Source organism: Pieris napi, chromosome 17 (assembly GCF_905475465.1).
Source record: "Pieris napi chromosome 17, ilPieNapi1.2, whole genome shotgun sequence".
In the NCBI taxonomy this organism is placed as follows: Eukaryota; Metazoa; Arthropoda; class Insecta; order Lepidoptera; family Pieridae; genus Pieris; species Pieris napi.
This window is the reverse complement of record NC_062250.1, coordinates 11,584,233-11,610,695: the sequence shown is the minus strand read 5'-3', so window position 1 is coordinate 11,610,695 and position 26,463 is coordinate 11,584,233. Positions and strand designations below refer to the sequence as shown.

At 34.1% G+C, this 26,463-nt stretch overlaps 1 protein-coding gene across 3 annotated transcripts; it reads right to left on the bottom strand.

Moving 5' to 3' along the window:
* Positions 1-851: 851 nt before the first annotated feature.
* On the bottom strand, positions 852-15,214 carry LOC125057789 (transmembrane channel-like protein 5). Of its 3 annotated transcripts, none has more exons than XM_047661683.1 (15): positions 15,052-15,214; positions 14,638-14,772; positions 13,749-13,914; positions 13,164-13,311; positions 11,785-12,027; positions 10,433-10,581; positions 7,199-7,349; positions 5,892-6,130; positions 5,200-5,314; positions 4,653-4,762; positions 3,902-4,094; positions 3,594-3,688; positions 3,017-3,175; positions 1,968-2,101; positions 852-1,512 (listed from the first exon to the last, which is right to left on the bottom strand). In XM_047661683.1, exons 2-15 carry the CDS (start codon positions 14,759-14,761, stop codon positions 1,250-1,252), a joined length of 2,289 nt encoding a protein of 762 aa, XP_047517639.1. In that variant the 5' UTR covers positions 14,762-14,772; positions 15,052-15,214; the 3' UTR covers positions 852-1,249. The 3 variants fall into 3 exon arrangements, with proteins under 3 accessions (XP_047517639.1, XP_047517640.1, XP_047517641.1); XM_047661684.1 differs by lacking the exon at positions 15,052-15,214 and adding an exon at positions 14,848-15,042; XM_047661685.1 differs by lacking the exons at positions 14,638-14,772; positions 15,052-15,214 and adding an exon at positions 14,263-14,381.
* Positions 15,215-26,463: the final 11,249 nt, after the last annotated feature.

Genomic DNA, 26,463 nt, shown 5'->3' with positions numbered 1-26,463 from the left:
GTTGTTTAAATGTACTTTTGTTGGAATTAAAAAAGTCTACAAAAATTGATTATTTAGATATCGCTTGCGGGGGGAACAAAGTCGTTATGGCAAAATCAATTTTTTTTTTCTGGAAAAATAAAAGGAGGAAAATTGTTTCACGGTTCAAACAGACGGACGACACAGTAACCGCACACTACGACGGTAATTTTGACGAATGTCTAGAACGTAATAATTTATTACCTCTCTTTTCGCGGAAATATTATGACCTTAGTGAAACAGAACTCTTTCTTTGTTTTTAAACTGTCGTATTTACTTTTATGATAATTTGGTAGAATTACAATCTAATATGTTTTGCAAAAATTCTAAAAAAAATACAGTTATAGTAACCACCCAAGGAAGTCTAAAATGATAAAACATTAAAACAGTAGTAATAGATTTAACCGACTTTGTTGCCCGGGTCAAGCAATATTTTTATAAACACTAGGGAAGTAAAAAAATTTAAAAAATACATGTAGAAACGTAAAGTGTTTCTTTGTACAGGGACTTTATAATTATGGCAGCATAAAATCCATGACTAAACCATTATATATTACAAAAAGCCTCATAAAATTACTAATCGACACGAATACTACAATACTACGTGAATCTAATTCTGATATATCCTGTTAGAGAATTTTCTGATGATGCATCACGTTTAACTGACATTACTGGAAACTTAAGTTGAGTTACTGAGGGCTATATTTTAGAAAAATTGTTCGACAACTCTTGAAATTATTATTTTTTTTTTAATTGAGAAAAATCTTAATGAGGTTAAACATTTTTAAAGGATAGGGGGCCCAAAAACGGCAGTGCACCTTACAAGAAATGCTTTATACTTTCGCAACAATTTAGTTTCCATAATATGCCTGTAGGCGCCAAGATTTTTTAGGCGTATCGATTTCCTAAAGCGTTGTTACGCTCCGAGAGTGTATATATAGTATATATACCCAGACGCAGCCACTCTTTAGCGTTACAGAACATAGCAATTCATTATGAATAAATTATAAACTTAATTAAAATAATATGCTCGATTATTTAGAATATTTCCATTGACTCGGGAACCGTTCATTTTGGTCCTTCGAGCCGAAACGCTATTCTACATTTAACTCTAGAAGTTCTCGATCAGGGTGAGAAGCACAAAGAAATCTGATATTGTAATACGTTGGTATTTTCGAAGACATTCTACCCATCAAAGCTAGCACCACCTTCCAAAATGAGTTAAAACCTGTCAAATCATTCTCCTATTCTCCAGATCGTTCAGGTAATTGCTCGACCCTTGCCAACTGAAGGAGCTGTCCGTGTCTCCGTCGGTCCTGACCGATTGGGGTCTCTCCGACCTCGGCCTGACGGGTTTATCGGACCTGTCGAAGGCGTGGCTCAGCCGGGACCCGTCGAAGTGATAACCCGCATTCGAGGGTTTCCGCACCTCGTGGAAGTAACGCCAGGTGTGACTGTCAGCGTTCTCCTCGGGCTTCGGGCTGTAGAGCCATTCTGAAGAGAAATCAAAATAAAAGTTAGATGTTCTTCAAGAACTCGGTATAGTACCGAAGGGATACGTGCGACGGCGACGGCCAAGGTTGTTCACCAAGGGCCAGATATAACTTTTTTTTAAGTATAGGGGGGCAAACAAAAAAGGCAGTCATATCAGCCCATGGACATCTTTTAGTGGGTGCGTTGCCGGTCTTTGAGGGAGAAGTATACTCTTTCTTTAAACAAATGAAGGTTGTATCTCCCAGGTAAGCCCCCACCGGGATTCCACAGTTCGCTAGTTCGCAAAAGAAAGTGTAAAGTGTTGATCAGATCCCCATTAACAAAGACGTTGCAGAGTTCACAGTAGCGATATTGTATATCTTATATATATTTATTAGAAGTTTAGTATTGTAAGGATAATGTAAGGATTTTTGTGAATAAATAAAAATAAACCTAAAATATCCAAACGGTCTTACCCCCATTGGAGACTTTGGCGATGGCGGTCAGGAGGAAATCCTTGTCCTTGGCTTGAAGCACCAGCATCTGCCGCAAGAGGTCGACCATGGAGCGCTGGGCGATTGACTTCGCACGCATGAAGTACACGGACACGCTGAAAAATTACAATTAATTTACGGTTCCTGAGCCAGTGGGAATGTTTTAAATAATAGAGGATATTATATTAATAAGGTATATAATCATAAAAGCCTTTTATGTTTAATTACTTAAAAATGTCATGTGGAACATGGTGTAATGGTTGCAGCTCCTTGCAAACGTTGTGTAAAACCAAACACTTGGCAATTAAAAAGAGTGGCGGAGAGTTTATTGCCAGTTCCTCTCGTCCGTTCCTCGAACCTTTGGTAAAAAAGATAGTTGAGAAATAAAGGTTTCTTAAAAAGAGCTTCCAAATTGTGCAATTTCTTGCAAAATGGTGTCTTAAATATTTAATCGTAAAAGTAAAAAACTCCAAATTACATGCACACAGTAAATCAATTTATTATTTTTTTATCTTTAGTTTTGGTTATTATTAATTTTTAGTTTTTATTTTGTGGTTGTTTGTTTAATTTTTCCTTTGATTCATTGATTGCTTATGTTCTAATTGATGTGTATGTGTGTTAAATTTGTAATAATATTTTCTTGTATTTTTTAGGCATACATTGTTTTAGAACGTATAAATAAATAAATCAAATATATATTTCAATTTATGTAAAGAAATAATTATATTTTTTTTCGATTGTTATCTGTCATGTGTCAAAACTGACTTTAACTATAGGATTAAGAGTTTGTTAGTCTGTGGAGAAAGACGCGAACTTAGAGAGCCTGTTAGAAAATTTTCTAGTTTTAATTGCGAATTTAATTAAAATAATTGTTTTTAAGGCTTTTTAGAAATAACAAATTCTAATAATTAATTATTAATTACTTGTCATCACGTATATTTAGTGTTTGGTTAGGTTAAATTTTATAGTTAATAAACCTATAATTATTTCAGCAACATATTTATAAGTTTCATATAAAATATATATCTTACCAAAGCGCAACAAAGAGGAATCCGATAACCCCGGGTCTGATGATGAAGGTGATGATGGCGTTGAGCGTTTGGTGAGTGGACAGCCCCAACACCCCTTCGCTGATTACAGCGATCACGGGCGCGTACTGACGGAACGGACCGCACGCGTCCGACGTGCTCCTACAAGAATATTCTATGGCTTTATGATTAAGATACTATGTATATGGTACTCTTTGTATGGATTCACTGGAACTGGAAGAGATAAAAAGGTCGCCCATTACCCCAAGCCTTTAGGTTCATTTCCGTGTTTTGTGTATTCTTTGTTGTGTAAAAAATCAATAATATTTACAGAGAAAAAGAGATTAAAAGTCTCGATTTATTATCTATGGTTTACGGGAATACCACACATTTAAATATAAATAACTTATAAACGCGAATTTCGATCTCGACTTTTCTAGCATAGTTCCTATATAATAATACAACATATAAGTATATGTAGAGGCCCAATTGTCTTTTAATAGTCATATAAAAAGTTTCACATATTATTTAATTTTTAATTAAAGTTTATCGGTAGAATAAGAATAAAGTTCGTACTCACGCTAAGAAAAGGACTCCTATTCCGAAAAGAGTGGTGAAGAGAGACAGAGTGACGAACATATAGAGAACCGTTTGCGTCTGCGCAGCACGCCACACCTGTAAAAAAATATACTATAAATATTGTAAAACTAATTTATAAAATCGAAATGTTTTTAAGATCTTTGAGAAAAATTAATAATTTAACAATTAATTACTAAACTTTTGTTGTACTGAAATAACTAGGAAAAGTTAATATTCGAAACAAAATTTCCGACTTCTTCTTTTGACTATTCAGTATTGGTTAAAGTTCTTTTAAATAGATTCAATCACCTTCCTAGCCGGTCGACACGCCCTTAAAACGCTGACCCTCTTGATATAGAACAAGAGGAAGAACTTGATGGTCACCGCCACGGCCAACAAGGGCGAGAACAGCAAGCCCAGCCACAGCAGGGCTTGGTTGTAGATCAGCGTCAGCGAATTGTACGCGATATTGAACTCTGGCCCCGAGCCTTTAGGGTTTAACCTGGAATGACAAGGCATTTGTAAGATTTCTTTCATTTATTTATTTCATGCATTTTTTCCGAAAGGGTAGGCCGAAACCACGGTTTTTATTTTTTTATTAATTTTATGTTGGAAAGGAAATCATCGCCGCCCATGGACACCTATTTTAGTGGGTGCGTTGACGGCCTTTGAGGGAGGAGTATACACTACATAAACAATCGTATGTCCCAGGGTAGACCCCAGATAGAGATAGAGATCAGCTCGCCAGTTCGCAAAAGATAGTGTCTGAAAGGGAACTGTGGAACACTTCCATCAAGATGATGCTGATGAAATTTTCAGTTAAAACAGCTCGGTGATAAAACGAGGTAGAAGAGATCAACCCAAACAACTCTTCAGAAATAGTACACTTTGTAGAATACGCAAAGAGACGCAATGTCTCTTCCTCTCTGTCTTCATTCACTTTCATGACATTCACCAAGGTTAAAGGTACTTTTAACTTGTTTCTTCTCTTCTTTTATCTCTCAATTCATTTTGAATTGAAAGACTTGATAATTTATAATACAATATATAATAAACATACTTAAATATCAAAATTCTAAGGAACTCGACCGCAGGCAGAAGCAGCAAGGAGACCACCGAATCCAGCAGAACGAGGCGATACGCCTCTTGGCCCAGTACCGTCTCCCAGCACTGAAATTTAGATACAAAATTCACCATAACGATATTAAATTCTGGTGTTTCAACTCCTAAAACATTTTTATTGTATAATACTAGGACTAAAATTACAATGAATAACAGAACAAAATATATTATATTTATTCATTTAGGTAAACAAGTACACTTATGAATGTCAGAAAAGACGATGTTAAATTATTATTTTTTTAAATATAAAAAATACGGATTTCGTATACGAAAGTGCGCGTTTCGTTTGTCTGTGATTGGTCGATTAGACACGCGACTCGATTAATCGTTCCGACCAATCACAGTCAAGCGAATGAATCGTTGCGTTTTATACATCACGAAAACTTTAGAGTACTTTGTTAGTTACTCCAGCCTCCGTCTCCTCATGACACAGAATAAGTAAATTTTCTATAGATTTAAAGCAAAAAAAATGCACTTTTTAATACCTTCGTACTGGACTTGGCCCAATAGTAGAAGATCAATCCCAGCGTCGTGATGTCCAATAACCAGGTCCTGGCCAGAGTCACATAGAATGATGTACGGGGTCTGTAGAACTCCAATCTAGAACAGGGCATTGAATTATAAATAAATTCATTTTTATAAATATAATTTAATTGTTAAACAAAATCATAAGTTAATTTTTAAGTCTACATAGCTGAATAATATATACAAGTCTCATATTTTACCATAGGACCAAACGCAAAAATTGTTTAAAAAACATATAAACCATATATTTTTTGTTGTTGTATATGTTAACGTAAAATTGTAAACACCGTTAGATTGTAATCTATCTCGCGAGATTATAAACTGTCGAAAGATTGTGAACCTCAGCGTACTGCTTACAATTTAACGTATTATTATTCGGTAGATTGTACTACACTAACTTAGTTATCATTCATACTTCTTTGGTCAATTACAGATTAATTTTACTTCCCAACAATTTCATATAACTACCGAATAATAATACGTTAATTTGTAAGCAGTTCGTTGAGGTTCACAATCTTTCGACAGTTTACAATCTCGCCAGATAGATTACAATCTAACGGTGTTTACAATTTTACGGTGACATATACAAGTTTTAGTTTTTTTATACAACAAGTCAAATTAAACTCAAATTAAATTAATTATAAGAAAGTACCTGACGAGAAAATTAAACAACAGCGGACACACCGCCAGCACAGAGGTCAATATCAAGGAGACCAGAAGATTCCAGTTCCCGGTCCGCATGTTCATCGCCCGGAGAGACCACACACCGTAGTGGAGAGCCACCATGCTCCCCAGTACGGTCACCCACACTATTGTGTTCACTATATACTCGAATATTTTCATACATAGCGATCTTTTGACTTTGACCTTGTATTTTTCACTTAGGAGTTCCTGGAAAAATATAATTTATGAAAAACACAATACAGTAAACCCCCCGGTCCTGTCTACCGCGTTATAGGAAATCGCGTTGCACGAGTGGTCTCGTAAAATCGGTTTTTGAACAATTCAAAAACTAGGAACACGAATTTTTATATCAACACAATTGAAGGCGCAAAGTACGCAATTTGAATTAGTTTTTGACTTGACAAATCATTATAAATTTCAAACTATAGAAATATAACTTTAGATATCTGCGCGTTATATGGGGGACGTAAAACGCGTTATAAGGGTACTGACTACTGGGAGTGAGCAGCATCTGACAAGGCACTGCGCCATACGGCTTAATTGCGCAAACTCATCTTGCGCTAAGGAGTCGACTCTCGCTCAACTCACTCCAGCGCAGAGGCGAGGCGACATCGTGTCATCTTTCTCACGTATATACTATGCGTGTTGCTCTTGTTTCTTTCATTTAACAGTGTTCATTTTTCCATTATGAAGATACAAATTTGTACTATGGAAATAAGTAAGCGCGCGTCGACGGCTGACTGGAGGAGCACAGCTCCATTACTCTTTCTTCTCTGTATTCTTCTATAATTGAATACCGTAAAGCGAGCACTATTCACGTACACATAAAAGTCATTAGATCAGGGCGCACTCACGCGAGCATAGTCGCGCGTTAAAGTTGAAAAACAACTCTACGCCAATGTGATTACAGCCTAAGGGCGGTATATAGAACTCTGAATCTTACGTAAGTTAATGAACAATAGATATAGTAAAACTATTTATGTATTACTTTACAAAAATAAAAAAGTCCCTGAACTATATTTTATAAAGTTTCGACCTGCTTTTATAGAACACTACGCTACGGGCAGGAGGCTCCTCTGATGTTAAGTGACACCGCCGCCCATGAGCACTCAATGCTAGAGGGCTTTTAAAAAAATACCTTGTATATTGTAACCTTGTACTCATCAATGTATCCGTAAAAATACAATAAGTAACTGTCAAATACTGTCTGGAAGAAACTGCGCTTAATTTAACTTAATTTTTGAGATGAAAATGTGTTTCTTATTTTAATTTTACCTTAAATTCGTTGACGAGACTGGCGGCGTTAAGCGAAGCGGCATGCGCAGACACGATGCCGAAATCCCAGCCACAGAACACTTTATTCGCGAACACGTTGGACAGTCCGCCCGAAGTCTCTATGAAGTTGCGTCGGTACGAGTACGCCGTCCTATTGTTTTATAATATAGAATGGATTTAATTCCTTATTTTCTTTTAAACCAACTTAAAAAACTACCCAGTGGGGCTACAACCTTTTTAGGTCTGATCCTCAGATTTCTGTATCTAATTCACGACCGTTATCAATGTAATAGGCAATTAGGTGATCAGCCTCCTGTGCCTGACACACGCCGTAGACTTTCTAAGGCAAATCGATTTCCTCACGATGTTTTCCTTCACCGTTCGAGTGAAGTTAAATGCATACATACACAGAAACTCTATTGGTGCCAGCCGGGTTCAAACCTACGACCTCAAGGTTGAGTCTCACACTGAAGCCACAGTTTTTATGGAGACTACCAAAAAGGAACGTGTACGTGCCAAGGCTGTACATTTTTCTCACTCAGTCTTTCTTAGTTTTATAAGCGTGGCGATTTCCTAAATCGTCGGAGTTACGCCCCGAGAATATAGCCAGACGAACTAGTACGTATTCTTTTAAACAGTTACGTTGCATACATAGCAATTAACACTTCATTATTTCGCTTATATTCTATCGTTGTATGCAAATCGTTAATATAGAGTAAAACTAAAATCATCTATTAATCGAATCATCTAAACTACCTGGCAAATAATAAATAATGAAACTGGTAGAAAAAAAACAGCGTAATACTGAATTTAACTTAGAGACTGTACATGGCCCAATAAACTCAAATGCAGAAATAGCTCAGGAATTTGAAAACTTTTTTATCAATATTCCCTTTAAAACTACCGAAGCTTTAAATTCATCATCCGCACTTTCTTTTGCGTTACTTACGAAGAATGTAAGGGCATGCCCGATTTTTGCCCAAGTTTCGATTTCAATATACAAACCCCCAGGCTGTTATAAAAGCTTTTAAAGATCTTAAAATTAAATCTACAGAAGATTTTGGGGATTGTCTGTAAAAGTCTGTAGTTCTATCATCGAAACTATTGCGCCTTATTTAGCTTTCATATTTAACACCAGCATAGACCAAGGAGTCTTTCCGGATCTCATGAAACACAGTAAAGTAGTTCCGTTGTTCAAATCCGGTGATAGTAAAGAACCCAATAATTATAGACCTGTGTCAATTCTGCCAGCTCTCAGTAAGGTGTTTGAGAAGTTAATGCTCAATCAAATGTTATGTCACTTTAATAAAAACTCCATCTTTCATGAACAACAGTACGGTTTCACCAAAGGGCGTTGTACAACTGACGCCGGTGTCTCCCTAATCAAGAACATTTTTAACGCCTGGGAGGAATCACAAGATGCCATTGGAATCTTTTGCGATCTGTCGAAGGCGTTCGATTGCGTAAACCATGAGACTCTTCTGCTGAAACTTAATCACTACGGGATTAAGAACAAAGCTCTGGACTTACTAAGATCTTACTTGAAAAACAGACAGGTTAAAGTTCAGGTTAACGGCATAAACTCGTTAGGGTCTGAAATTACAATGGGCGTTCCTCAAGGTTCAATATTGGGTCCATTCCTCTTTTTAGTATACATAAATGATTTACCCCAATTAGTTCAGAATAAACCGAAGATGGTGTTATTTGCAGATGACACATCATTGATTTTTAAAGTAGATCGACGGTCACAAAATCGTGACGACGTGAATAACTCTATTCTTCGGGTCCAAAATTGGTTTACGGTAAACAATTTGGCACTGAATGATAAAAAAACTAAATGTATTAGATTTACGTTGCCAAATGTTAAAAGTAAGGAATGTGACATAATGTTGAATGAAGGAAAACTGGAATTTATTAATCAAACGGTTTTCCTAGGCATCACGCTAGACGAGAAGTTACAATGGGGACCTCATATCACATCTCTTGCGGGGCGGCTGAGCTCAGCCGTTTATGCGGTTAGAAAGATAAGATATTTAACCAATGTAGAAACTGCACGTTTGGTATATTTTAGCTACTTTCACAGCATAATGTCTTACGGCATTTTACTGTGGGGTCGGGCTGCTGACATAGAATCCATTTTTATTTTGCAAAAGAGAGCGGTCAGAGCCATTTATAATCTACGTCGTTGCGAATCTCTCAGGGAACTATTTAAAAAGATTAATATTATGACAGTACCTTGCCAATTCATTTATGAAAGTATTATGTATGTAAGAAAGAATCTACATCTTTTTAGTAAAATAAATGAAAGACATAATTTTAGTACTAGAAATAAAGATAAAATAGCTCAACCATCTTTCAGATTAGCCAAAGTTCAAAATTCATTTATGGGGTACTGTGTGAAATGTTACAATAAAATACCTTGTGACATTTTAAAACTAAATGAACGAAAATTTAAATGTTTTATTAAAAGTACACTTTGTAAACAAGCATATTACAAATTAGATGATTATATTCAAGATAAGAATGCTTGGAAACATGCTGGTCCTGCTCCATAGGACAATCATAGAGCCTGGACAAAATCAAATTGGTTGCTGTTTTTTTGCTGTAACATATTTTTGTTATTATTATTATTATTTTTAAATTTATAATGCTACAAATGTAATTATTATTATTATTATTTTTTTGTATCTCACACACTGTTTTGTTGTGTTTTTTTAATATTTTTATTACTTTTTTATGTTAATATTCTACGGTTTCGATATTTGTAAATATGTGAGGAACATGTATACTAACTTTTTTAGTATAGTAGTTTATTCTAAGAGTACATTGTCTTCACATATAATTATTTAACAAATGTAACAAAATATTGTAAACCTATTTTAAAAGAGTAAGTGTGGAGTTTCTTGCCCATTCTTCTCCACACGAAACTACCTTTTGGAAGGGGCAACTAGAATCTTCTTTATATATTTTTTTTTTTGACGTTCAAAAGTGCCATTTTAAATGGTCTAATTGAAATAAATGATTTGACTTTATTATTTAAAGCACCCCGATGCCCCAGGAACCGTACTAGTACCATACAGTAACCAGACTAAGTAAAAAAACTTATTTAGGTGAAACGAAGTTCGCGGGGGCAGCTAGTTAATGATGTTATTTTATTTAGTTATTCAAAGTAAATCCAAAGGTAACCTAATACACAGATCATAAATATTGCAGTAAAATAATAATAATACTGACCTGTAACAGAACACCACAAAGAACCCCACGTAGATACAGAACATCGTGAAGAAATACGCGAAGGGCATGTTGTAAGAGAGGGGAAGAGAGCCGTTGATAACACCATCGTGGTAATGGCCGTAGAACAAAAGGGAATCTTCTAGTCCACCCTGGAAGAAGACTTTCTTTTATTTAAAACATTCTTCAGATTTTGTTTTAATTTGGTTAGCACTTTACCAAAATATTGGAGCGTGTTACAATGTCGTACACTGGTGTATGACTTTAGTATATTTTACTTTCCTATATTATATCTTCTTTATATATATATAAAAATGAATCGCAATATATGTTAAGCGAAAAACTCGGAAACGGATGTACAAATTCGAGTGTTTTTGTAACTCTTTCTTGAACTTTGAGGAAGGTTTTTAGTATTAATATCCAAAGATGAGTTTCATCATCGGACGTCAAGGCAAAATACAAAATACCATCCGTATCACCTTAACGTCCGTCGTTCCACAACTGAGCGTTTTAAGACAGTTTTTGCCACCAGCATGTGAAACCAGCTGCCCACTGAAGTATTTCCGAACCAATTAGACTTAGTTCCTTCAAGAAAAGAGCGTACCAATTCTTAAAAGACTGGCAACGCACTTGCGAGCCTTTTAGCAAAGTGAGTGTCTATGGGCGGCGTTATCACTTAACATCATTTGAGTCTCATATCTGTCACATATAAAAAATGGAAAGAAAACTGCACGGAAAAACGCAACAGTATAGTAACGGGTATCCCATGCAAAAGTAGGATGGGTCGCTTCTTATTAATAATTTTTCATACAATGTCATAATAATAGTTATTTTATATTTTGTTTAACTTCTGTGTTACTGTGTAATTTCACCATGCCTCCTGCTGATATAGGACAAATCTTTGTTTTTAATTAATTTTATTAATATTAATTACTTATAAAGTCATGTGGAATGGTTGCAAACATTTTGTAAAACAAAAAACTTGGCTATTAGAAAGAGTGGCGGAACATTTATTGCCAGTTCTTCTCTTCGGTTCTGAGCCCTTAATTTAAGAACTGGCAGTAAATGTAAAATTAGAAGCATTTAATATGTTTTTATTTTTTGACGTTCATAAGTGTACATTGTGTTACCTATATGATGAAAATGATTTTGATTTTTGTTATTTTATTTGTATATTTGTGATTATATGTGATGTGGGAAACCGTTTAATCAAGTAATAAATGTTATCGATGATTTTATCTATCAAAATCTTAATAACGCCGCAAAGACATCAATCATTTTTCTAAGGAAGTATTATTTAAATTAAAAGTATAAAATACTAGGAACGTTACTGATCAACAATAACTAATTCTCACCTTACCACTGATGACATCCAACCAGTGAAGATCAGTAGCCGTAGAGTTACTATGATCATGAAGCACTTGAGGCACTACTAAAAAGCAAACCACCAATCCACTCAACAGCAGATTCAGGCTGAAAAGCCAGCGCAGAAGATGAAAGTACGACCCGACCGCTGTACCCAAATGGCCTTCGATGGTGCGTATCGGCTCATACCACAGTTGTATTGAGAAGATTAGGTCACGAAAACGTTCACGAGTCTGTAATTGTATTCATTTATGTCAATAACCAATAGGTATTCTAAATTTAAAAAAATAGGTCTGGGCCTCAGATTTCTGAATCTGTTTCATGATCATTTGTCATTCTAATAGGCAAGTAGTTGATCAGGCTCCTGTGCCTGACACACGCCGGCGACTTTTTGGGTCTAAGGCAAGCCGGTTTCCTCACGATGTTTTCCTTCACCATTTAAGTGAATGTTAAATGCGCACATAGAAAGAAATTCCATTGGTGCACAGTTAGGGATCGAACCTACGACCTAAGGGATGAGAGTTTCACGCAGAAGCTACTAGGCCAACACTCCTTACCTAGGTATGAGTCTAATTGTTATTATTATTTTATTCATCAAAGGCCGTAACTTGTAAGCCCTCTGGTAATGTTAGTGTCTATGGGCGGCTGAATAATTTGACATCCTCCATTCACCAATTACATCAATGTGCAAGCATTTAAAAAGAATAGCCATAAGTGAAAACTCATATGTACCAGATACTATTAGTGTAAACTAATATGAATACACACAACACAAGTTATAACAAACTGTATATAATTTAACTGCAAATTCTCTGAGTCTGAGAATGCTATTATTAATGAATCACTTTTTTGTAAAGATAGGAGTAAATTCTAAAATACTTTAAGGGCTGAAGAACTGGCAATGGAAACTAACGAAGTTCATCATTTATATTTAAGCTAGTAATTAACATTTGTGATATAAAAATGACAGTTAATTTTATAATAACAATATAGTCTATGATTAATTCTTGAACAAAGAACCAGTTTATTTATTTACTAGTTATAAAACAAGTAACAAATTAATAGGTATGCAAAGGGCAATCTCTTCCAGGCAACCCTAGTAAGGAAAATAACTAAAAAATATATATGAAGGCTAAAGTGCAAGAGGCGCATAACCAAATCAACGAAAATAAAATTAATAGTAACAATAGAAGAATTGTACAATTACCAAAACTATTTAACGTTACGGTTTATGAATTACAATAGAATAGAAAAATACATTTGAGCCGGATAGGATATGGTTAAGAAGTGTTTATGTAGAAGAGTGCATTTTGCATTATCTTGGGAAATCATAAGGAAAGATTAAGTAGTTTCAAAATATTTAAATTACCCGTTTCCATACAAAACTGAGACGGTACTTGAATCTCTTGAATACAGAAATTGGTTGTCTCTTCGAGCGTAAACTGACAGAGGCCGAAAGTTTTGCTCTCACGTTTCGTTTCATTGTCAGTCCCTGAGGAAGATCCCGTAAGGCCTCCCTTAAAATGTAAAAGTTTCAATGATTAAGAAGTAATTTATAACTACAAAAGAATATTATTATGCTCATAGATATTTGTCATTAAGACTTATACTTATATAAGAAAATATACTAAATCTTTTTTATAAATTATGTTTTTGTAATTATGTATTACACTAGTGAGACAAGAGAGAGAATGACAGTAGTCAAGAAGCTGAAGACTGATTAGATAAAAATATAAAATTTAACAAACAGTGATGTGATGTTTAAAATTAGTATGGGAATGACTGAATGCCTAGCAAGGCTAGAGATACATTTCCACACATTGAATGAACTTTATAACAATGCCCATTTTAAATATTGCACTCACAAACACATAAATAATAATAGTAATGAACACTAGGAACATATATAGGTAAAAATTGTTTTAATCATTAGAATTTTTCAAATTAATGGTACCTTCTAAGTTCCTCAGACACAGGATCATCTTGCATTAAATGAGTATGTAGTTCCATCTCCCGCACAATGATATCTGCTTGTTTATTAGCCGCATCTGGGGTATCAGATGCCACTGCATCTAATAGTGCATTGTTCTCACTGTTCACTCTCCTCAAGCGTAATGTATCTTGATAATACAAAAAAATAAACATTAATTTGAAAATCTATACAATACAGTAATAGTTTTACTCAGACTTAATCATTAGTTTTACTAAATGAATATAAAACCTAAAAAGATTTGTGGCCTGTCATGGAAGCATAACATTTATAGATATCAATTATAAACTAATCAGATATTTAATTGCTGAACAAATATAGTAATTGCACCATACAGTTAAAATTCCTAGAACTATGCCTCAAACATAGGTTTGTTTCCTAGTATCAAAGGATTAGCAGAGGAAATGATTTTATTTGAAAATTATTATTTTTGTCCAATAAGTAATTTTTTACTAGTGTGAAGAATAGTTAACCATACCTCCATTTAATTTGCTTGTACTTGGAGAAAACATTTTGTAATTTACCACAATGTTAACTGGACAACCACAACTACAATTATAAGAGAAAAAATAAGCATTCTATTAACTTCATTAGACCTTGTTATCTCATCAGTACCAAAGTTCAGACTGAATCATACCATCTCAGGCATTACAATTAAGTTAGGAGATTTTGGTCTTGGTTCTGTTAAAATTGTTGAAATCCTTTTTTTATTTTTATACCATTCATTCCAGCCTTTAATTTGCCCTTTTGATCTTTATTAATTCTCAAGTAGTGTATAGGAAGTACAGTTGAAAGATGTATCTTACACAGTGCCAACTATTTATTTGTAAATCTATATTTAATTTATACTTACTATATGGTGCTTGGCGCGAAGGCATGAAGTTGATGGCAACTTGACGAGCTACATTATTTTTGATAGTCAGGTTTCGGCGTACAGTTGCTGACCTTAATTCAATATCTTCAACTTGATCTTCCATAATAATGATTTCTGTTAAAATAATGTATCATAAATATTGTTTGCCTTCAGCAATAGCACTCTAAAAGCTGATGAATAAATAATTACCACTTTCTTTGTTTAACAAAAGAAGTTATTAAGTTACAAAAAAAACGGGAAATGCTAAAAGCATCACTTTGATGGATTACTAGATTACAATTCAATTTAGATAAGATAGTATAATATTGAAATAGTTAAGGATATAATTATGTTTTTCTCAATAAAATGTAATACAACTTTGCTGTTTCGTATTTATTTTTAAGAGAAAGTTACCTAAGGGACCAATCGAGCAACTTAGTGCTCATAACATATATGTTAGTGTTTACAAATTTTATGGGTGTCCTCATGGATTTAGTATTTATAAAAAAAACAAACTAAAAGATAAATAATACATAATGTTTATGCTTTCGGCAATCAGTATGACTAATGACCTATATAATATATATGTATATTTTTTTTTTTTTTGGAGTTTATGGCCTGGTATCTAGACCTTTAGGCCAATATATATGTATATTTATCATACAGTCTACAGATGACAGACTTGACAAGTTTTTAACAGATAACTTATATTATTATTTCTCAATAATACTATAATTGAGACTAGGGGGTCTAGCCAAGATGGCTTAACGGTAGTGTATGTAGAAAGTCGAAAACTAAATTTGTATGAAAATGACAGCTCGTGTCGACAGTCGGTAGCCTAGGCCCTAAAGGCGTGAGTCGGGATACAATAAGCGACGCCATGACAGTGCTACGAAAAGACACACATTAACGCTTACGCTATTCGGTAGCCAACGGCCAATTAATGTTTCGGCAGTGTAGAAAAAACGGCGTTTCTCCGCCATGTTTTAGCGTGATCTCAAAAGCTGCTGTTTGCAATAATTCAGTACAACTATTGCCATCTTTAATGGCTACTGTTTTAAAAACATGTCATATTTTGGACGTTTTAACGAAATGGTTTTAATTTGTTATCTGTCTTTTTTTAACGTTCTCGTGTAATTATAATAATTTAAACTAGAGTTAATATTTTAAAGTTAAGAGTTTTAGTTTTTCTATGAATCAATGCGAGGATAACATATTAGAGACAGATAAATATGAAAATATCAAGAAAATCAGCAAATTAGTAGAGGTAAATCCTAGTTATATTGGATATCTTTTATTGATATTTATATTGCATGTAAGTTCATGAAATTGTTCTTTAATTTGAAAAATAGGTACATATACCATTTAATATTGCATATATTATGTAATCACAAAGTAAAATGATTGTACATTTTATTTGTATATTTCAGATGAGATAGCAGTCCCTAATGAACATAATTAGAAGTCCTAAATATATTTTATTGTAATTATAATAGAAGCTGATAATTATATAATGTTGATTTAAATTAATCAAATAAAGTGGATTTATACTTTATGAACTTTGGAAATATAATATCTAGTGAGCAATACTAAGTAATGGTAAGCAGATATTTTCTTTAATTATTTACTAAGTCAATATACTAGAGAAGTTATTATAATATTGTTAATGAATGAGAAGTTTGAATTCAAGTCCCTTGGGAGTTACTGACATTGTTTGGTTATTAAAAACTTTAATTGACAATAAGCAGCAAAGTGACAAATTAAATATATTTTTAAGTTTAGAATTAAGAAAAGAGTTTTAATATTAAAGTTACCTATTGAACAAACCTTGGGCCAATCTTAGTTTAGTTTGTCAGTTTTCTATTTGATCAAAGTACTAACTAAAATATTTTCTTTTCAGAAAAAGAGAAGCTAATAAGACAACTAAAAATATTAAAAAAACCAAAGTGTTATATTATGTACCTGAAAATAGGGAATGAAGCATTTTATGAATAATGTAAAAAATAAGACAAGTGGAGTATGAAATAATGGTTGGTTAAGTAACATTACCTCATGAACAGGATACAGTAACTGAAACTATGTTCTTCCACATTTAATCTTAATAAGTTCAGCAATTTGAATGTTAATGAGATATTATTATAAACAAACTAGATTTGTAAATTTTGGGAAGAATTATATCTTTAAAAAAAAACTATTATTATTTACAATTGTTGTGTTAAGGAAACAATCTGTTTGTTTTTCTCTGTTTTTTTTAATCGCTCAGGATGTATTCATAGTAACTGAAGGTATCATAGTAATTTTATGAAATCATCACAACATCTAACATTAGGTTTTATGAATTGAATTTTTTTTTGTATATAACAGCACACAAACAAGATATTGACTTTGCTGCAAATTAACACTTACATTTATTAGTTAATTATCTACATATATAAATATGAATAATTGAATACATCTACATTAGGTAGTAATGCATTGAATTTGGTACACCTGTGTGTGTTCAGTAGTAATGTCCGTATTGTTTAATAAGTTGTTACATATGCTTATTTTTCTATGTAGACTGCATTATGTTAAGGAAGATATTTGGTGCCTTATTTTAATAAAAAATAACCATAACTGAAACATTTTTATTTTGCTACCTATTGGTTTAATATTCCTAACTGTTAGTAGGTACGGGTCATTCAGATTATCTGTATATTTTTGTAAAATAAACTAATATTGTTAACCACTTTAATGGCTTTTCCTACTAAAGAAGACATAGGTAAATTACCAAAAATAAAACTGACAAATACATAACATACAATGTTTATTCATTTCTTACTTAAACAGATTTTGCATTTACATATTAACTAGTAGCAAATCACTGATATAACCAAAAGTTAATTGACATAAATATTAACTTAAAATCAGCATCAAACTTAAATTTATATCTAAGATGTAAATCAATATGGAATCAAAGGTTGAGTAAGGGTTTTAATTTCATACCAGACTAAGTTTCTATTTTATAATTTTTATGAATCCCTCTTTTCATTTCATTGAGTACTTGCTGCTTTTCAATTCTCACTTTCTAAAAGTATAAATTTATTATAAACAATCAACCTTTGACTCTAACTTAAACTGAAATTGTTTGTTGGACATAAACAGAGATAATTCCAACTAGTAGCAAATCACTAATAAAATCTACACTTTTATATAAATCTGCTTACAAATTGACATTAAAAATGTTCAAGCACAAACACCAATCCTAATTAAAGCTTAAATCAAACTCTAATTTCAGTGCTCACACTAGTCTTCGTTTTTTTTCTATAGTTTTTTAATTCCTTGGACTATCCTTCTATTCTTTATCAACTTCTAGTCAACCTTATTTTCACTCTTTTTATCAATCCACAGTACTATTTCTATTGTTTCTTCTAAGCGGTAACAAAATATGTTGCTTCTTCATTTTGCGGATTAGTTGTGAGGTCAAATCCTAAAAATAACAAAGTATGAGTACTTCTTATTATTATATATCGCGATTATGCAATTTCAAAATATTGTATTTATTTGTAGCCTTAAATTTCTGAGAAAACATGAAACAAACCATAATTAGTTCAAACATGCAATTAAAATTCATATATTTACTTTGCACCTTCCGTAAATTCCACTTAAATCGAAAATTGTTCCGACCTTGCTGACATTCTAATGTCCCTTTTGCAGCTTCCAATAATTGGAATTTGCAATTATAGCAAATTTACAATAATATTGTAGTTTTAACTTTTATTTGTTTATAAAAGTGACATTAGGAATACATTTAACCCAGAGACAATATGACGGAATAAGGTGCTACGAACAGCAGCTCGCATCTACGCTGTCGACTTTGCGGTAATGTATCGACATGCCTCTTGGCTACGAACGAAGCGTTTTCGACAGTACGATTACGCAAAAGCGGTAGTGTATGTAGAATACTTTTCGACACCAATATGGCTAGACCCCTAGGGGTTAGATTCAAAGACTAGATTTAGCGGTAAGTTTGCCTTCCGTACGTCAAAAATGTCTTAGATTTTTACAGTTCCAAGACAAGGGAACCTTAAGTTGGCGGGGGGAAATAAATTTTTTGCACTTTTTTTTGGCTTTATCAACTGTTCGTTAACTGTTCTTCATTGTTCTATCAAAAAAAATTTTTGTTCGTTCTTATTATTTTTTTTTAATTTAAAAAATTGACCCTCAATTTGGCACGAACTATAGATACTGTCAAAACCGTTTATAACGACATCGTTTACAACGACCTATCGGTTATTACAACCAGATTGTATGGTCCCGTCCGAATCCCTAGTAAACTATTCAGTAAACAAACCGCTTATAACAACATCGGATACAGCGACATATCGCTTACAACGGCGAAAGTTTATCGATATTCATCGGCTATAACGACCAACCGCTTCTTTTCTCAGCAAAACAAAACAATACAAACGATTTTAAATCTTATTTATAAGCATTGAATGAATATGTAGGATTTGGGTAAGACATTTTAATAAATTAAATGCCACTTAATTTTCAAATAATAATTCTATTTTAATCACTTCTAATTTACACAGAGTAATTAGAGTAATGAGTCAGGGATAAGCTCGCAAGATACAACTAGTGCACCAAGCCACGCCAGAGCCGAGACTGCCTGCGTAAGGCCCGCTCCGCCATTTATAACGACAGACTCAGTAGTGGGGAGAGTGGGGAGACTTGAAGTTACAGTACATCAGTTACATAAATTAAGGCGCATAATTTTGGTCTGGTTCAAAGCCCTGCAAAACCATAACAATTAGTCATTTCTGCTAGTCCGGAATTTACATTCCCTGTAGCCATAGCCATTGCATAATTTTGGTCTAGCTCAAAGCTCTGCAAAAATAAAACAATTAGTCATTTCTGCTAGTCCGGAATTTAGATTCCCTGTAGCCATAGCCACTGCATAATTTTGGTCTAGCTCAAAGCCCTGCAAAATTAAAACAATCCGTATTTTTTTTTTAACATGTGCCCTGCAACATTATTGGTCTGGCATTAGCCCTTCAATAATATTGGACTGGCAACCCCTTTTTTTATCATGTGCCCTGCAACACTATTGGACCGGCCTTAAGCCCTTCAATAATGTTGGGCTGGCAACCTCTTTTTTTTTACTTGTGCCCTGCAACATTATTGGACCGGCCTTAAGCCCTTCAATAATGTTGGGCTGGCAACCTCTTTTTTTTTTACTTGTGCCCTGCAACATTATTGGACCGGCCTTAATAAGCCCTTCAACAATGCTGGACTAGCAACCAATTTTTTTTTTTAACATGTGCCCTGCAACATCATTGGACTGACCTAAGCCCTTCAACAATGTTGGACTGGTAACTTTTTTTTTGTCATAAACATAACAAGCGCCTCTAAAAGGACGGAACTTTTTCCGTTCTACTTCAGTCATTGATTTTGCAAAGTTCGAAATTAATATTTCCCGAATGCTCTGCCAGGTCATTTGATTAGGCTGTATAATTGTGAGGCATGTCGCGGCGCGACCTTTAAAACAGTGAATACCAGCAATAATCAAATCAACGCCTTCTAAATTCTTCTTGTCAATAATTATTTCATTTAAAGTGCACCAATTGGTTATGTCTGAATCCGTTTCATCCGGGTCAAATGGCACCAACTTGATAGGTATTGATGAATCCACAGTTGAGAATTTAAACTATCTGCAATTTTCTTAAAAATGGCTTCCATGCCAGTAGAGAAAAGAGACAGTTTTGCGGTGGTCGGCCACCACCGCTCCACCCTCTCTCGAACCGTACTCAGACCTGACTCAAACGCCATCTCTTAAAGAGACAGCTAATAACGACATCTATGATTGCATGAACGTAACCTCGCCGTCACGGTCACCCTGCCGCATCACACGTCCTCGTGTGCTCTCGAAAAGAAAATCCACAGGTCATCAATTCTCGGACTCGGTCATTCTGACCAAATAAAACGAATCATTAGAAATGTTAATGACACAAATCATCAATCACTAAAGGTCAGTACTTTCACACGGTACCGGACTCGAACGTGTGTACGTGACTGCGAGTGGCGCGAGACGAGCGTCAGTCTGGTATTGTTTATTGTAATTCTTCATATAGCTCTGGAGGCATCCTTAAATAATTTTTATAATCTTCAGGACATGCACGTAGCTCTTCAATCAAGTTTACGTGGCTGTAATCAGAACGGCGATCTAACCAATGTCTAACCCAGTACCTCCGTTTACGTTTTTTTTCTTTTAATTTTCTTTGATTTTCTTATAAAGCACTGTGAGACTTACTAAATACAGCCACCGTATCCTTTGTTGCACAGACATCTTTTGGCTCGAACGCTCCTTTATTGCACAGACATCTTTTGGCTCGAACGGTTCGGTGATACCGAACGGCGCGCCTCACTCGATAGATCAATGCTCAATGTGTGGACGAAAGCCTATGCCATGGTTTCACTCGACAGTTTAGCTCGATCGAACAATACCGCACGCGAGCACTGACCTTAAAAACGTGACGTTACATCCACGTTTACAGTATCAGTTCTTTACACATAACAGCGAATAAAAATAATCGATATGAAAATGCTGAAGGTCTATTATGGTCATTATCACGATCTTAACAGAATCAATCAAAATCAACTGAATCAACACCTTGCTTAATTTCAACACACACTGGCGTCACCAAACGCCATGGCAATGTACCTCTATCGAGCACAAGCCACTACTTCGGGGTACGCCTCCCTCGATCATCCCCACAAAAATGCCTCCATCAAGAATTACACCGGTGCCTCCATCGAGCACTATTAAGCATTGTGTTGACTACCACTAGGCCCAACAGCCTCAACATCTACTTCGTTACATCACAATCATCTATCACAACTTGACCTTCAGACATTTCTCGAAAACGATCATGGGCGTACTTGAACGTCCGTTTAGAGTCTAAAGCTTTAATAAGATAGCGATCACCATCAAAGACTTCAGATATTTTGAACGGCCCTTTGTACTTAGACTCAAGTTTTGTCTTGTTAAGCTCTTCGTTTTTTTTTTTTGTTTTAAACACTATGTCACCCTAACCTTGGTCGAGTCAACACACGAGAATCTGCACAGTACTATTTACCCTAGGATATCCTATACCAGTCAAAGACAAGGTCTCGTGTGACCGCCTGCCTCTAAATTTACAAGAAATCGTTTCATTCATTCTGAACCCTAATCGTAACAAAATGAAAACTGCTCACCCGAGTGACTCAACCTTCCTAGGGGTGCTGCAACTTTGCACAGATCCACGTGACGCAATTTCAGTTGTAAACGCCAAATGTTGAACACGCGTTTCACATTGTGAAAGATGTGCGAGAACACTCGAAACGACTATTTCCTCGGTAGTCATATTTTTTCATCTTGCTATTATTCGCCATCTTTAGGTTTGGCGTTATTTAAATTTAATAGAAATGGGGCGGCGGTATCAAGAGAAGCCCCTTGCAATTTTTCGCTCCTCCATGCACATGCTCGCTGTGGTAATCCATGTGCGGATTAAAATTGGGTAAATGCATCGCTTCGTTAAGTTGAGGGGTTTTCATGGTCTCCAATAACGCCATGAAATTCTGTTTCTGAGCTTCTAACAATCGCTGTCATTTTTCATTGCTGTCACTGCCATGTGGGTCGCGTGGTTATATCCCACTTCTGATGTAGGATTTGGGTAAGACATTTTAATAAATTAAATGCCACTTAACTTTCAAATAATAATTCTATTTTAATCACTTCTAATTTACACAGAGTAATTAGAGTAATGAGTCAGGGATAAGCTCGCAAGATACAACTAGTGCACCAAGCCACGCCAGAGCCGAGACTGCCTGCGTAAGGCCCGCTCCGCCATTTATAACGACAGACTCAGTAGTGGGGAGAGTGGGGAGACTTGAAGAACCGGCTGTGACGTGCTCGATGCAGGTGTTGTTTGCTATAGGCGCGTACGGCGGTACAGGCGCCGACAAATATTTAGGCATATTATTACCTGCGCACTTTCTCCCAACGAACAGTTTCAGTCAACAACGATTTCCGAGGCTCTTAACGCTGTAACGATTTTGCAAAAATTTGTTGTCTTTAACCAACAGTTTGATACTGGTGATACTCATACCTTGAGGAGTATGAAACGTAAAATGCAAAAAATATTTGAGACTGGGTTAAAAAAAAACAGATCAAAATGACTGATTACTTTTGCACCTAATTATTTCGCAATAAATATTGTTGTTTCTTTTTTGACTCGTTTACATTTTATAATAGTAACATACCATATTATAACCCATACCTACCTATTCTAGATCGATAACTAAGTACATACATATGTACTGTACTTGTGTATATGACATTGCTTATAACGACTATCGGATATAACGCCGGCAACTATACGGTCCCTTCAATGTCGTTATAACCGGTTTTGACTGTATTTTGATATTTTTATTTTTTTTTCTAATAGTTTAGAACTATTCAATAACTGTTCGTTCAAAATAAACAACTGTTCGGCTTTCATTATCCTGTAATTTAATAATAATTAACTTTTTTTTATAAATCTTAATTAAATGTTATTGCGCATGCGCAGTATCAATGCGCATAGTTCTCATAAATTATGCGCAGCCTATTTGAATTCGATTCAAAGAGACAACACAACAATAACAGCAACAACAACAAAATCATCATCATCATCATCATCTATTAGTACCAGGAAGATAAGTTACTAATTAGAAACCTTGAACAAAATTCTTTGAAATCGTTTGATAGCTAGATAATAATTAAAACGCAAAATATCAATAAAGGTATATTTTCTCAAATTTAAATACTTAATGTAAAAAAATGGTGCGTGTACTTATGTACGCGCGTAAGAAGTTATACTTCTTTGGCTTTCTTTATTTTTTTTAAATAATTAATAATAGATATTTAGCGTTAATAATTTAACAATATTTAATATTTATTATATATTATTCAATTATTAATTAATATTAATAACAATTATTATTTATTATTTTATTATATTATTAATTTAATTTAATAACTAGCTATGTTTCATAACCTTTTAACTAAGTAACAATAGGGCTTTGTGAAAAAGCATTGCTAAGTTTCTTTGAAAAAATAATTAAAACTGCTTTATTTATTTAAAAGGTCCTACAAATGTCATTATGGTCATACGTCACGCATATTCTATTTCGTTTTACTTGTCTTATTCCCATCTCACTCGCGCACGCTCGGCACCCATACTGAATTTTGTGTCACGGTGCGCGCGCATCGTAAAATTTCACTCTCATAAATTTTTCATAACGCGCCTAAAGAAGTATAACTTCAAAAAGCCAGCCACATTATCTGCCTCCAACAGCTTGACAGACCTAGCGAGCCTGTTCGCTAGGTCTGTCAAATTGACTTGCTGTCGTACTTATCGAGGTCAGTATTAGTAGGTGGTACTATCATTAGTTGTCAGATGTAATTATTAATAATTAAGCGTAAGAATTAAAAACAAACGATGATAAAATTGTAATAATTCAATTTCTTTATTTGTTTAGATAATATTTGAACTATTATATAATATACTAAATATTTGAAAATTTTACTGTGGTGAATGTGGGGTTTGAAATTTAGATGAAAACTCCAATTACTCCGTTCATGAGTTTATTCATTAATTATAGGCTATTAGAATTGAACTAGAAATGGTTCCAAATTCTGCACATCCATAAAAAAGTCTTTATATGAAGGAGAAGACGCAGTATTTAATATAAACCTATCCTCCTGCATCTCAATTAACTGATCTTGTTCTATGAACTGATTTTCAATTTTTATTACATGTTCACAAGATTTTCGCCATTCATCGATCCCTACTTGAGAGTAAGCTTCTTAAATCATTTCTCTGTTAAAAGTTTTATATCACTTGCAGGTCTATTGAAGTTTTTACCCGCAAGTTTTTGTTTCATTAGTCCCCAGATTAATTCTATGGGGTTTAATGTACAATGATATGGTGGGAGCCTCAAAACTTCGTGGCCGTGTAATTTAAAAATCTCATCTATCTGATATTTAGTTTTTTTTTTTCAATTCGAAATCAAATCTATCCAAGTTTATTTTTTTGCCACCTTTCCTCTTTACCGGGCGTACTAAATACGCCCTTATTAGATCAGCCTTCGGCAACAATTCATCTTATGGTAGTATTAGAAACCCCTGAAATAAACCAAAGTTTATATAAGTACATAATATAATACTCACGAAAATCCAATAAACCAAAGTATCAAGACGTGTCATTCCTACTAACCACTCAACACTTGCACATGGGCTCAATATCGATGATTGTGTATGTTCTGCACCTTGTTGATCAAGTATTCTTTGATAAACATTGAAAACAATATTTCTTGCTTGCGATCGAAGAGGTTTTTTCGACATTTTCACCACTTTTTAAAGTAAATTTGAAGCCAAACCAAAAACAATTCCTCGAAATTTCAGATGACAGATTAAAATTTTTTTTGTTGCCACATGCAAATCGCTAAGTTTTAAACTTTTTTTTGCCATCAGATGCTGGTAGACCTATAGTTTGCATGGGACTAATCCTTTTCTATTTTTCTCAATCAATATATTTAATCAGGAATGTTAAAAGAATGGATAAGTACAAAAAATACGACTTTAGATGTTAAGAAAGAGTTCATTTTGTTTGTATAAAATAACAAAATATAAATGAAAGTAAAAACCGGGCGATGATGATGATTTTGTTGTTGTTGCTGTTATTTTTGTGTTGTCTCTTTGAATCGAATTCAAATAGGCCGCGCATAATTTATGAGAACTATGCGCATTGATACTGCGCATGCGCAATAACATTTAATTAAGATTTATAAAAAAAAGTTAATTATTATTAAATTACAGGATAATGAAAGCCGAACAGTTGTTTATTTTGAACGAACAGTTATTGAATAGTTCTAAACTATATATAAAAAAAATAAAAATATCAAAATATCTATAGTTCGTGCCAAATTGAGGGTCAATTTTTTTATAATTAAAAAAAAAAATAAGAACGAACAAAAATTTTTTTTGATAGAACAATGAAGAACAGTTAACGAACAGTTGATAGAGCCAAAAAAAAGTGCAAAACATTAATTTCCCCCCGCCAACTTAAGGTTCCCCCAAGACAATATGCCATAACAGGTAAATTTTTTTTATGAAAATTAAGTGTAAACAACAAAATGTACCTTATAAGGGTAGTGCTACATAAGGTGAATTATGAACTATGAAGCATGAAGATATTGTATGATTAAGCTTTTAAGATGCCTTGGGTGACTTGGATATGATTCATGGCGTGTCAAAAGTGATTCATATTTTATATTGTGTTTTCTCAGCTAATACACCTTGCCGAGTATGTATGTAATGAAACTGTAAGGTTTAAAGGAATTATTTATGAGTGTATTTTTTTATGAAATATGAAATATTTCAATTATGAAACATTTTAAGTATATACATATATTAGTTGAAAATGTACTTAACATATAATAACTAAAAGCAGAGAAACATAACTGAGTCCTATCGGTCATCTATGGTTAGAGCAGTTATTAAGCGTCTTTTCTTGGTTATCTGTGAATTTACTTCTACTAGATCTGTGACTGAGTAATTTAGGCCCTATCTTCATCTGTGAATTAATTATTTATGAATGAAACTATAGGTCTAGATACCAGGCCATAAACTCCAAAAAAAAAAAAAAAAAATGAATGAAACTATTAATTATTTGTCGCTTTGGCCTAAAGGTCTAGATACTAATTACTAGGCCATAAACTCAAAAAAAAAAACTGTCGCTCAGACCTCAGTGCTCACACTTC